General features: G+C 43.4%; 4 protein-coding genes across 4 annotated transcripts; 1 reads left to right on the top strand and 3 right to left on the bottom strand.

Moving 5' to 3' along the window:
• Positions 1–686: 686 nt before the first annotated feature.
• EAE98_007477 (uncharacterized protein) lies at positions 687–3,170 on the bottom strand (the record flags this gene model as incomplete). Its single annotated transcript, XM_038955100.1, has 3 exons — positions 687–1,337; positions 1,389–1,452; positions 1,501–3,170. The coding sequence occupies 3 exons, from the start codon at positions 3,168–3,170 to the stop codon at positions 687–689; spliced, it is 2,385 nt and encodes a 794-aa protein (XP_038808750.1).
• A 1,917-nt stretch (positions 3,171–5,087) lies between these two features.
• On the bottom strand, positions 5,088–6,222 carry EAE98_007476 (uncharacterized protein; the record flags this gene model as incomplete). Its single annotated transcript, XM_038955099.1, has 3 exons — positions 5,088–5,290; positions 5,344–6,028; positions 6,094–6,222. 3 exons carry the CDS (start codon positions 6,220–6,222, stop codon positions 5,088–5,090), a joined length of 1,017 nt encoding a protein of 338 aa, XP_038808749.1.
• Positions 6,223–9,247: 3,025 nt separating this feature from the next.
• Positions 9,248–10,094, top strand: EAE98_007475 (uncharacterized protein; the record flags this gene model as incomplete). The annotated part of the gene is made up of 3 exons (XM_038955098.1): positions 9,248–9,464; positions 9,696–9,889; positions 10,008–10,094. 3 exons carry the CDS (start codon positions 9,248–9,250, stop codon positions 10,092–10,094), a joined length of 498 nt encoding a protein of 165 aa, XP_038808748.1.
• Positions 10,095–10,610: 516 nt separating this feature from the next.
• Positions 10,611–13,318, bottom strand: EAE98_007474 (uncharacterized protein). The gene is made up of 2 exons (XM_038955097.1): positions 12,691–13,318; positions 10,611–12,636 (listed from the first exon to the last, which is right to left on the bottom strand). Exons 1-2 carry the CDS (start codon positions 13,109–13,111, stop codon positions 11,234–11,236), a joined length of 1,824 nt encoding a protein of 607 aa, XP_038808747.1. The 5' UTR covers positions 13,112–13,318; the 3' UTR covers positions 10,611–11,233.
• Positions 13,319–13,485: the final 167 nt, after the last annotated feature.

Genomic DNA, 13,485 nt, shown 5'->3' with positions numbered 1-13,485 from the left:
AACGTAGTTGCAGAGAAGGAAGCACAATAGATTGAGGAAGTGATGATGTCTACTACCTCGCTTATGTAATAATTAGGATAGGGATCTCTATCGGGGACATCGAATACGAGATATCCCAAAGCATCACGACATTTCATAGAATGATTTTTAGTATTCTGTTATTCCACCCAAGGGCTATAATAATCAGACACTTAAACTCTCTATCTGTGCTTGAGTGGGTTATGATGGGTTAGACAAATGTGATATATATGGATCAGCATTGCACACAAATAAAACCAGCTCTGGGAACAGCAATTTAAAGATAGCTCTTTGCGAAGCCAACAGGAAATGCAGACTTCTATGAGAATGCCCACTCTATCGAAAAGCTTTCAGTATCTCAAACATATCAGAGTGAGCAATCAAAATGAGGACTGATTTAAATTATCTTGTACCTTGACTATAATAAGCTAATAAGACGCCCCCAAAATATGCAATCTCCAAAACATGGCATGACCAGCAAATTCTAATATTCCCCCCTCGCAATACATGCGCAGCAAATCCTTAGGAATAGGCTTGTTGACTATTCTAAACATTCTCCCCAACCTTTCAACTAGACTAGCTCACGATCGCTCATGAGTTCCATCACAGGGAATTTGCAAACTTCAATCGTACCTGAGCGAATAATGATATCCCTTGCCCCAGATTATTTACACAAATTGAGTCTCCATCATTGTTGACATATTACCACCATCAATATCAGTCGCCGGAATCTCATCCCCCATCACCATAACCTGGTCATCTACCGCTTTCTCATCAAACTTTGCAAGCATCCACTTCTGTGCCCTCGGCTGATGTATCTGCAACATACTTGCCAAGTCTGTCTCTTCACTTCGCACCACCTTTCCAAATCGCTGTTTTTTAACCTTCCTAATGCTTTCTTCGTCATTCCAACACGCATGTTTGCCAGCAACGTAAATCTCACTATTTGCCTTGTACCAACTACTTAGAGCTGAATCCGTTTCGCTCTTAACAGGTCGAAGACTACCAGTTATAAAGGCAAGTATCCCGGCGAGACGATTACGGCAATCTCTAGAGGTTAGTAACTGTTTGATACCAAGATACGAGTCGCCAACGCCCATAAGGATGATATTATCTGAGTCATAAAGTTGGATGAAATTGTCCCAAATATAGCAAACAAGATCTTTCATTTGACTTTCGAGCTCAGTCATACCAGGGTGGGAAGGGTAACGACTGGTGGCAGGAGGGGCGATGTCTGTGTTCAACGGGATGTTGATATCCATTACACCAATTTTGTTTTCAATAGCCCAGGCGATAAAATCATTAACTGGAGGTTCGACCTAATTTGATTAGCTAGGCAGATACTGTATAGCATAAAAGGAGAGACTTACAACAAAGGCGTTATGTAGGGCGATTTGAGCTGTGTCTGGATCAGGGGAAGCGTGTAATGTCGGACTAGAATAATCAGCAGACATCATTAATAAAAATGAAGAGGGGCCTTACGGGTCATGAACGATTATCAATAACCTTTTCGCAAGATTGATATATGGGGTAACCATAACTTGATTGTCAAAGGATCTTGCAAGTTGATGCCGTTGAATCCACAAGGAAGTCATCCGGTAGTTCGTCTTCAAGGTATTGCTTTGACCATTTCTGATTTGATCATCAAGACGAAGGGCTCTTCTAAATTTTGGTTCCTTGTAGTCAACGACTCCAGATCGCATACATTGCCAATATTTAGATTGATAGTACTTGACTTCTTCGAAGACTCCAGCAGCGGTTCTATTCAATGGTGGAATAGGAAGCCTAATTGGTGGTTCTCCCATCAAAGTTTTGGCGACTGCAAGAGCAGATTGTGATATTGCTGCTAAATTATAACCTCCCTCGAGACAAACTGCCACTTTTCCATCAGCAAGAGACATGAGCATATGGGTCATGTGAGAATAGCAGGCTGGTGTTACAAAACATCCTCCAAGTTCGTCTCCCGCGGCAGCGTCAAATCCTGCAGAAATAATGACAAGGTCCGGATCGAATTCTTGGGCAATAGGCATGACAATCCTTTGGAATGCTGCCATGTACTCTCCATCTCCCATACCTTGAGAGACCCATCCGATATTGACATTCTTGCCAAGGCCGGGTCCACGACCGACTTTATCGTTACCGCCATCGGGAAGGCTAGGATCATCAGGTTGACCAGGATAAAATTGGCCATTGTCATATACATGAAGTGAGATATATAAGACGTTTGGATCGTCGTAAAACATGTTCTGGGTGCCGTTTCCATGGTGAATATCCCAATCCAGGATCAATACCTTTCTACATATCTCAGGATAATCCGCCATACAGACTTTGGCAGCGATAGGCACGTTATTGAAGACACAAAATCCTAGTGCTTCATTCTCTTCGGCGTGATGTCCAGGTGGTCGAATGATGGCAATAGCATTTTTTACATTCCCCACAACAACATGTTTGCAAGTTTCTATCGCACCACCTGCAGCGACAAGTGCAGCGTCGTAAGTACAAGGTCCAACATAAAGAGACTTTCGGCCAGTATCATATCTTTGATTTGCCTCGCGCAATTCTTCAGAGGTCATGCTTAACAAGGACTCAACCCAGTCATAATGGAATGCAGTATGTGCCAGACAGATCTCGTCTTTTCGAGCTAATCTTGCCATGATACGCTGCATGTACTTAGTAGGTGATTCCTTGAGAATTTTCTCGACGTTTTCTGCACTACCAGTATAGACTAAGCCAGCGTCTTTAAAGGCTCTCATTATATGTTCTATCCGTCGAGGGTCTTCTGGGTGTGCCGTATTATCTGAATAGTCTCCAGAAGTGTGTAACTTCATTCGATCGTCATAACAAACCCCAGAAGGGAGATATGCTTGGCGTGGAATAGCTATAATCTTTGTGTCTTCTGATGATGACGAATACAAATCATCCTCTGGGTCATGATAGTCATAGGTTATTGCCATGTCTTCCGTAGTAGTTAGGACCCTGGGGTCAACAAATCCATTACCATTACCGTTTGACAACACCCCGTTGATAGACCCTGCATGGACATTTTCATGTAGTTGAATCTGTTGCTGTTGTAAATGCATAAGTTCCTGTGTATTCGGCTGCATATCTAGATCACTGCTTGACTGCAGTAACGGGGGTCCTAATGTGTCCATTATTGACCGACCAACCCGTCACCAGGGCTGGTATTCAGTAGATGTTGAAAATAAGCGACTGAAAGGTATGGCCTGTCATGCAAGAGGTCGAAAATATGCGACGTTAAATCAAAATACAAGCCCTCGAGCCTTAGCAGCAGACAAGGAGCTCTTTGGGTAGTAAACACCAAGATACTGAAATGCCGTAGTCTTTCTTGAAATTGCGAGAATAGGTCTGGGCGGTTGAGGTCAAGAAACTATGAACCGTCAGGATATTTGTAACTTTATCATGCAAACTTGAAAGGATAGAGACACCCAACGCCGAAAAGTACGGTAGAAATGGATAAATACGGTCAAAGAAGACAGGAGCTGGATCATTGTAGATGGATCCACTCCAAAGCAGCGGGAGATACCTGGGGATGTGATATAGAAGCAGTCTGATAAACTGCATATATACACATCATCATCATCCGGAAAATTCCAAGAGTACTCCATTTCCATATTACACGATAAGTTTTGGATCATAGGTGAATAGAGAGAAAAAAGAGGAAAGTCATGTGACCCGAAATGTGAGGGAAGGACAGACATAAGTTCTTTGATATCTCTTGTAAAACCTAATAACATAGTTGTACTTCTATAGAGGTTTCTTGAATCCACTTGATCCATATAAGACAACGATAATGGAGTGCGAGGAATGATTGTTGATTGAGGACAGAAATGAAGTATGTAAACTTACCGAGACAATGATGAATGGGAATGGGATAGCGGTTATCCGAAAGAAACAATAGTTTCCAGGTATTGGGAGCCGAGAATAATGTAAGAGAATGGCTGGCTGTTCGAATGTTTGGAAAAAATGTTATCTCGAGTCCGACAATACAATATTGTCGAGTTCACAAGTTTATGGATGGGTATTGTTTGTGAAGTTGCAGGAGAAGGAGAGATGGATTCCAAGTCGAAGCACCCGAGCCGACGAAATGTTGTGGCCTGGAATTATAGGCAATAGAATTAACATTAGCACGTAAGTGCCCTCTAGCATAGCAAAATTCGGGACATCAAGAGAATGTAATGTATTCTTTCAATATTTGACATCAAATCGAACAGTCGTTATTTAGATTTGAGATCAGACACAAATACTCAAAGGCTTTTGCTTTTTCTAATGCTCATAAAACTGGGCTTTAAAAGGTCTATTGATATTACAATCCAAGATCGAAATGTTAGTCTAAGTATCTGATTTTATTTGAGTGATTTAGTGTACCGCTTTTTTCGTCCATGTGGAGAGGGGCTGTGACTTTAAGGGAGGATCTAGCCCAATGTAAATCCAATCAAAGATTTCTTACTTCTCCATATTTTGAGCCCCTTTAAAGGTTCTCATACAGTTGTCATTCGGCAATTGCTTGTATCAGCGGTTAAGCTTGGTTATCCTGCCGAGAGCGATCGTAAGAAAGCAAAGGTCCAGGGTCTTCAATCCATTGACATGAATCGATTCGAAATACATTGACGACAAAGATTACTTTCTGTATTCAGCAATAGAAGGTTTCATTACAATTGAAGTCCTTATCCCAGTCGAAGGAAAGGTCAAGGGACGCGGCGGTACTATTGTTTATAGGATTCTACTCCAACATACCTTCTGAAATGGCATCAGGCAAAGGGTGTGGAGAGTTGGTAGACATTCGTGTGAGCGCAAATCATGATCTCATACATCACATCAATAACAGCACATGTGAAATGTGAGAAATTCACATGATGAAGACGGTATTATGTTCTTGAGCTTGTTTTCATTCTTAACGCTATCATAAGGCATTCATCGTTACTCGGTAATAACTATTCATTTTAATGAGATTTGGCATCTGACATGGTATCAGAGCTTGCCTTTCAAGAATTCTCTGCCAAATATTGGTCAGAGTCTTCACTACTTCCTAAAGACTGAGCAAAAATCTCCTACTGCTTGTTATCAACCTTGGAGATGTAGTGGAGGAGATCAAGGACACGACGAGAGTAACCCCACTCGTTGTCGTACCAGGAAACCAACTTGACGAAGTTTGCGTTGAGGGAGATACCGGCCTTGGCATCGAAGATGGAGGAGTGGTTGTCACCGTTCATGTCAGTGGAGACAACATCGTCCTCAGTGTAAGCCAATATGCCTGTATTACGATTAGTAAATTAAAACGGAAGAAATATTAATAGAGTAACTCACCCTTGAGAGGACCATCGGCAGCCTTCTTGATGACGGCCTTGATCTCATCATAAGAAGCACCCTTCTCAATGCGGACAGTCAAGTCAACAACCGAGACGTTGGCAGTTGGAACACGCATGGACATTCCGGTGAGTTTGCCGTTGAGCTCTGGGATAACCTTTCCGACGGCCTTGGCAGCACCGGTGCTCGATGGGATGATGTTTTGAGCAGCGGTACGTCCTCCACGCCAATCCTTAGCGGATGGACCATCGACGGTCTTTTGGGTGGCGGTGTAGGAGTGGATGGTGGTCATCAAACCTTCGATGATGGTGAACTCATCGTTGATGACCTTGGCGAGAGGAGCCAAGCAGTTGGTTGTGCAAGAGGCGTTGGAGATAACATCAACATCACCCTTGTAGGTCTCGTTGTTGACACCCATAACGTACATTGGGGCATCGGCAGAAGGAGCAGAGATAACAACCTTCTTGGCACCACCCTTCAAATGGGCCTTGGCCTTCTCGGTGGTGGTGAAAACACCGGTGGACTCGACAACGTAGTATGCCTCAGACTCAGCCCATGGGATGTTGGCTGGGTCTCTTTCGGTGTAGAACTTGACCTTCTTGCCATTGACCTCCAATCCATCGGAAAGGACCTTGATATCACCCTTGAATTGACCGTGGGTGGAATCATACTTCAACATGTATGCCTGTACATAAAATCAATTAGCTCGGGTCCTTGAAATCTGCGGGAGGTCCGATAGCGGAAACTTACAGCATATTCAGTCTCGATAAAAGGGTCGTTGACAGCGACGATGTCAATGTCATCATGCTCAATAGCATTTCTGAAGACGATACGTCCGATACGTCCGAAACCGTTGATACCAACTTTAGTAGGAGCCATTCTGAAGGTAATGTTAGAAGATGATTTGAAGAAAGGTCTTTCAACTCGTTTGTTGACCAAGATAGCTTGGGAAGGCTAAAATATAGCTTCGGATGTAGCCGTTGAAGCTATGGATGATAAAGAAATGACGGCGGCGTTGAGGTTATGATGAGATGGATGTAAGAATACTCACTTGTATGATTATTTTGATGATTCTTGAGATGATTTTGTAAAGGGAGACTTGATTGTTTATGTAGGAAAAGGAAGAAACGGAGGGGAGGGGGACATAAAGTTGGTGGGGTCATTGTTGAATCAATTTTACGGTAGCGCCCCTCCTTTAGCGTGGAATGAGTGTATGTGGACCGTGCCGTGTATTGGATGATCTGGATTTCTGGATCCCTCCCTCACTCGCCCCTCGTCCCTCAAATAATGATTCAAATGCTGGTATGTACTGGGTGAGGTGTGTCCTCTGCAACGCCAAGTTTTATTATCAAAGTCAGTGTTCACTTGTTGAAGTATGAAGTACCTACGTGTTACTCTTGATCTTCTTGGGTTTGTTTGAGAGGTTGAAGTTAATACCCAGCTAGGTATCTAGTCTGAAGATTACTTTTTATATCCCTAATCATGACAAGGTTTGGTTACTCGTTATGATGGATGATAAACTTTCATGGCATCTGTTACTCGAACTTACTTCTCGTTGATGTCCACCAAGAGGTGACATATGGGACATATGGGACTTGCGAGATATGGAACATATGGACATACGGGATATACGGGACATACTACCCAAGCACCTACTGACAAGCTTTGAGCACTCCTATTTGTACGTACTGGGTAAGCAAGCTTGTTAGGTATTGAGCTGTGAAGTATCCAAACGGGTGTCCAGACAGGTACTTAACGGCCACTCCCACATCAGCCGTTTACAATATCGTTACCACTCCTACAAGTTATCGCTCGACTCCTCGAACCCCTCAACCCCTCAATTACCATAGGTTGATATCATGACATATCGGAATCAGTCGCTGGATGGCTTTTAGACCACGGTAACTCGGGTATGTAGAGTGAGACAGTCTATTAACGTTTATCCGTATTATCGCGATCCGAGGCGAAAGAATGTATCTTCCATGGGATAGTTATCTGATTCTCATGGTATTTATAGAGAAGATACATAAAGTCTATACATCCGGACATGCAGACATCTCGAAATCCCAAAATCTCACCCCATCTTACCATGGTTCAAACTTTCGCTTCTCGGATTTCTTGGTCTTTGAGTCCAAAGCAATGCTCTCGCACCGTATGGTGTCAGCCAATACTGAGCGCAATGAATCACTCCACTCACTTAATACACGTGCTGCTTCGAGATTTTCTTCTTACATGATAACTGTTGAGTGAGTCAAATGGCTTTATAATAAGAGTTCTAATCACAATCAATTTCACATCATCTCGTAAATTGATGAGGATGAGATATTGAGCTTTGCTGAATAAGGGATTAAATCTCTGGACTCCGTTCTCCTACGGCCTCATTTTCGGACTTTCTATTTTTCTCTGATAACGCCCCACGTACGGTGGCCAAATTGTGAAAAGCTTATATTTAAGGGTTGAGAAAACAGCTGCAGAGAAGGCTCTTGGGAGCGTGAAGGGGAAAAGATTTGCTTGCTTGTACAAAGTGTAATAAGTGGTAGCCCTGGCGTCTGGAGATGATTGAATTGCATGTACCTCTACCTACCAGACTACCACGCGTGAAGAGGAACAGACACTTCTAATAAGTTCTCACACAATATATGGTTCAAGCTTCCAGTTCCCAGATAGAGAAGATAAGCAGATGCCAGCAACCCAAATGTTATAAATCACAACTGTCACTTCATATCGGATCACTCTTGCAAAAGGTACCTAGGTATTAGCAGCAAATTGTTCATTAAGGTCACGTTTCTTATGTTCACATGACCATCACCAAATGTTCTTGATACCCTTGCGAGGAAGCTGTACATATCTACCTCACCTACCTACCTAAGGTAGTATCTTAACTCACTCCTAAGTCCTCACTCCCCTCTTCCACTTTCAGGGCAAAACTCGGGTCTCAAATAATCTATTTCATTCGATCAGAGACAACTAGATCGATGGCCACTAAACTTTTGCACCCCAGGTCAACAGCTGTCGAAGGATATATCTCGGGCTAGCAACCATGTACCCCACAATTGAAGAACTCGTCCCCCATTTCAAGGTGCGGAATTGATACCAATCTATAAACAATCTACGATAGAGTACTTGATGAAGATATATCGAAAATGATACATTAGTATAGAACTCGAAGACGGTGCCGGATTATCCAAAAGGTGACTGGGTCTATGCACCCGCTGACAAATGATGCAATCGCCAATCGCGGGATCTATCATCCATGCCGTCGGTAAATAAATAAATTTATTTTGTTTTGTCTTTCCCTCTTTTTCGATGTCGGAATATCTAATCATATCACAACGAACGAACGTTGCTACCATGGCTGGATACCTCACGGTGTACACATGTACATACAAATAGATGTCCAATTCTTCCAAAGTCCATTCTTTGGAGAGCAGAGTTTTTATATCCATCTCAAAATATCCGATATTGTTTCACAGCAACCTCACCATCCAATCGACATTTGATAATTTATAAACGTGCAAAAAATTTAATCATGGCCAACCGGATGACGTTGATTCGTCGAACCCAAGAGTCTTGAATCTCAACCAAATGAAGTTGCAACGAGATCAAAAGAGCTTCAATCATGGCTTAGTAACTCATCATCTATTCTAGCCCAGAAAAATAAAATACTTCATATCCCGAGAACTTCAAATCCCCCAAACTTGAAGATATAAACTCACCACGTGACTCTACAAAGTGGACCTCTAGTTCGCTTAACGAAAAGCGTCTCCAAAGTCATCCGATGCCCCATCCTCCACCACTTATTCTAACTCGTACGTAGCTCTATCCTCTACAATTTGTATCAACACTCGTCCGCACGCATAACACCTCTCGAAATCTCCAACCCATAATCTCCCCCGTCGCAAACATGCTCCGCACATCAATTGTCCGCGCCGCCACGGGCTCTGTGGTTCGAAACCAGGTTCGATGTGCTTCCACTCATGCGATCAGTAATCCTACTTTGGCCGATATCGAGAAGAGGTGGGAGGGTATGCCACCGCAGGAACAGGCCGAGCTTTGGATGAGCTTGAGGGATCGCATGAAGATTAATTGGGCCGAGTTGACTTTACAAGAGAAGAAGGCTGGTACGTGAGATTCTTTTTTAGCTGGGACATTTGGGGTTCATGTACAGAGGTTTTGGAGGGAGGTATATCCTTGGATAAATTGCAGAGAGCTGCAGATTGAAGCCACTTACCTGATGAGCTGTTGGGTGGGAGGTTGCGGAGGTACAACATACTGGGATGGGCATGGAGATTAAAACTGGGATCGAGATTGAGATGGAGGAAAACAACAAAGCTAACAGATATTGCGAACAGCTTACTACATTGCCTTTGGCGCCCACGGACCAAGAGCTCAAACTCCCCCAGGAGAAGGATGGAAGGTCTTTGGATATACAATGGGTGGAGTTGGTGTTTCCCTCGCCCTTTTCTTGACAATTAGATCATTCGCAAAGGGATCTCCATCTACCATGAACAAGGAGTGGGAAGAGGCTACAAACGAATACTTGAGAGTATGTACAATCTTTTTGATATTCCCAAAAATCTCATTCTCAACCGGGTTTTCCGTCCTTGAGCTTGGGATTTATCCAAAAGATTCAAGAATATAAAACTAACAACTCTCCACCACAGTCTCAAAACTCCGAACCCATCAGTGGTCTCTCCTCCGAAGGATACTCCGGCCCTGGTCAAGTCCAATCTGCACCAAAGAAGAACTAAATTCTCCCTCATACCAACTATACATAATGCCAGAAAAGAAAAGAATACATACCCTACTCGGAACGGTGCTATTCGAAAAAACTACCTGCATACAAACTCTTATTTCTTTTGTTGGATGGATGTGAGCCTGGAGATGGATGGGACAGAAAATGAATGGGATCTGCATGAGATGATGAAGAGGGGAGGTTTCTTGTAAAGGAAATCTTGGCGGATGGAAAGCATTGTTTTGTGCATAGAATTGGAGGGTGGGAAAATAAATCGGAAGGGTGTGGGAGAGAAGTGAGCGAGGGAGATGAAAGATCGAATCTTACAATGAACCTTTTTGTACAACAGTTCGTGAATGATTCCCTGGTTTTTGCGTGCGCGTGCTTAAAAGAACTGGCTTTTGTGAATGCTTGGATTAGGTAGATTGAAAAGTTGACTGATTTCAAAACGGGACTGGGTTTTGCAAATCATATCCTCCATCTGTAGTATTACATCACAGTATCGTATACACATGGATACGAATGATACACATACACAGCCGTAAGAGTCAAATATCATTTCCTCATTTCCATATCTAGCTACCAGGCTATTCAAATACACGATTATTCGCTCATCATCACCATCACTATCACTATCACCTGTTTCCTGCTCCCCTGCTCCCCTGCTTCCTTTCTCCCTTGTTTACATCAAAAACCCGCAAGTATACGCGCCAAACTCCCTCCCTACCTCCGTACCTGTACAGTGAAATCTTTCATCCATGTTAAAGGTATGCAAATAGTGCAGATGGATAGATCAGGAAATAGAGGATGAAATTAGGGACGAAATTGAAGACAAAATAAAATCAACAATAGATACAAAAAAATCAGAATCGGGATTAGATTAGATTACCTAGATTGTGGTAACCAGCTCTCCTCCCTCGCGGGTTGAGATACGAGATTATTCGAAGACCTAGGTATTTCTTTTTCGAATCAATCGATGAATCAGCCCTGATTTGGAGTCTGGGTTCTCTTCTTTGCTTTGTGTTCTTTTTCTTGATATGTTGGGCTGTGGATTTAGTTGTTCTTGGCTGCTGGACGAACATGGTTTCTGCGGGATGTGATGGAGACTCGAGGGTGAGCTTCCCATCTTCCAATTTGCATTCCATATCTCAGATCTCACATCCCGCTCTCAACTACAACTCTATACTCCTGGAAACTGTCCATGGATTTGTCGTCATCACCATTCTCTCCTTTCCCATCCTTTTGCTTCTCCGAAATTCCATTCCGCTGTTTCCATAGCTCTTCTTCGAGCTCGATTGCTTCTTCGAAGATATTTCTCTGATTGCGTGGAAAACAGCGGGGGAGACGGGTTTCGCCCATTCCATCTATTCCTTCATTGTCGATACTTAAGGATGGTGTGGATGTAGGTTCGAGTCCCTTGACAAATGCTTCGTCCACGAGGACATAACGGATATTAGGTGATGAGGGACCTATAAACATGATTTCCTGCAACACATTTTCCATAATGGAACGGAGACCTCTTGCTCCAATGCCTGTTCCCGTTTCTCCTTTTCCTCTGTTTTCTTTAGAGGAAGGAGAAGAGGAACCGTAGAGAGCTCGAGAAGCAATGGCTTCTAGTGCTAATTTGGTAAATTGGAGGATGATACCATGAGAACCGTAAGTTTCAAACAGTGCTGTGTACTGCTTGACCAAAGAATTGCGGGGCTCGGTGAGAATGGATACTAATTGAGGAAGGGAAAGGGGAGAGAGCGACGTGGTGATTGGAATTCGGCCAAGAAGTTCGGGTATGAGACCATAGGCTTGGAGGTCGGTGGGGGTGGCATGGACAAGGATATCCTTTTGGTTTTCTTTTGATGGGTTGGAGGAAAAGAAGGACGAAGATGAGGAGGAGAGGGAGGAATTAAATCCGATGGATGAACCGGTTGAAAGTCTTTGAGAGATTATTTTCTCGAGCCCGATAAAGGCGCCGGCGAATACGAAGAGGATATTTGAGGTGTCAATCGTATATTGTTCGCTTCTAGCAGGGGAACTTGATTCTCGGCCTCCACGGTCCATGCTTCGGTTTGAGTTAGAAGCGTTTTTATCAGATTTGGCGTTTACAGTGACAGTGGTTCCTTCAATCATTTTGAGAAGACCCTGTTGGACACCTTCGCCTGACACGTCACGGCCATGGGTCATAACAGCCGGTTTGGCTAATTTGTCGATTTCATCGAAGAAGATTATTCCCGTTTCACATTTTTGGATGGAATTGGACGAAGCTAAGAGCAAACGTTCAATGGATGATTCAATATCAGTTCCAATGTAACCAGCCTGGGTTAGGGAAGAACAATCGACTGTTGCAAAGGGAACTTCGAGAACACGGGCTAGAGTCTGGAGTATGTAGGTTTTCCCGACACCAGACGGTCCTAATAACATGAGATTTGATTTCTCAATGATAGTACGGTTTTGAGAAGGGTCTTCTAGTGGTCTGGAACCTAGCTCGGGTTCTTCTTCATATTCGCGTTCACGGTACGAAGCATTCAGGTCGGCGGTTTGAATGGCGTGACCAACGTATTCATCTGGTATCATGTTAGAATTGGGAAATTCTATGTGAAGTATGGGAGCATGATTACTATCAACGGGATGACTATTACGCTCCCGTTCATATAGATGCCTCCTACTATACTGATCCCTCCTTTCCTGTTCCTCTGCTTCCTGTCTCCTCAACTCTCGAACCCGTTGATAATGATTATAGATAGCCACACATGTGACTTTTTTTGCCCTATCCTGTCCGACGACGAATTTATCCAAATGATTCTTCAATGACAAAGGAGTGAGGCTTGGAACCCCATGTTTAGAAGCTTGAGATAGGGGACCTTTTGTTGGAGCACCTGGCTCATATGATGAAGTCCAACCTTGCCCGTCATAATCAGAGCGTCTGAATTGTGCATCTCGATAATGTCTGATGGATGAGAAATGGAGAGACCGGTGGCAAGTTCTTAGAAGTCGAGGATTGGAATGGGAGATCCGGTTGAGTCCCGATATCGGGGACATATTGTTGAACTGTATTTTCTCATCTGAGCAACAAATGGCCGTAAAGGGCTTGGGTATCAAAGAGCACGATTATCTATCAACTCTGATCATAACATGCTAGAAATCATTTGAACATTTTGAGGCTGTACAGCAATAGCAATGCACGTGAATGATCAACATCAGAAAGCGTGAGACAATGATATGTCGATATCGGCGGCACTACGGTAACCGACGCTATGAGCATCTTGTTGCGGGGTGAGAGTTTTCTAATTGGTCCGAGCTAGTGTTAAAAATCTGGAGTGTGCGGACTAAAACGGGAAGTGGGATGAAAACAATGAATGCTGATTTGAGTGAGGGATGAGTGAAGAGAGAAGAAAAAGGGTTCTTGATCAAGT

This window comes from Botrytis deweyae, assembly GCF_014898535.1.
Source record: "Botrytis deweyae strain B1 chromosome Unknown BDEW_017, whole genome shotgun sequence".
NCBI lineage: Eukaryota > Fungi > Ascomycota > Leotiomycetes > Helotiales > Sclerotiniaceae > Botrytis > Botrytis deweyae.
This window is presented reverse-complemented; position numbering and strand designations above follow the sequence as displayed.

Coding starts and splice junctions, on each gene's coding strand:
- EAE98_007474 (XM_038955097.1), bottom strand. CDS start 13,111: ATGTCCCCGATATCGGGACTCAACCGGATCTCCCATTCCAATCCTCGA. Junction 12,637..12,690: donor TAATAGTCATCCCGTTGATA/GTAATCATGCTC, acceptor ACATGATACCAG/ATGAATACGTTGGTCACGCC.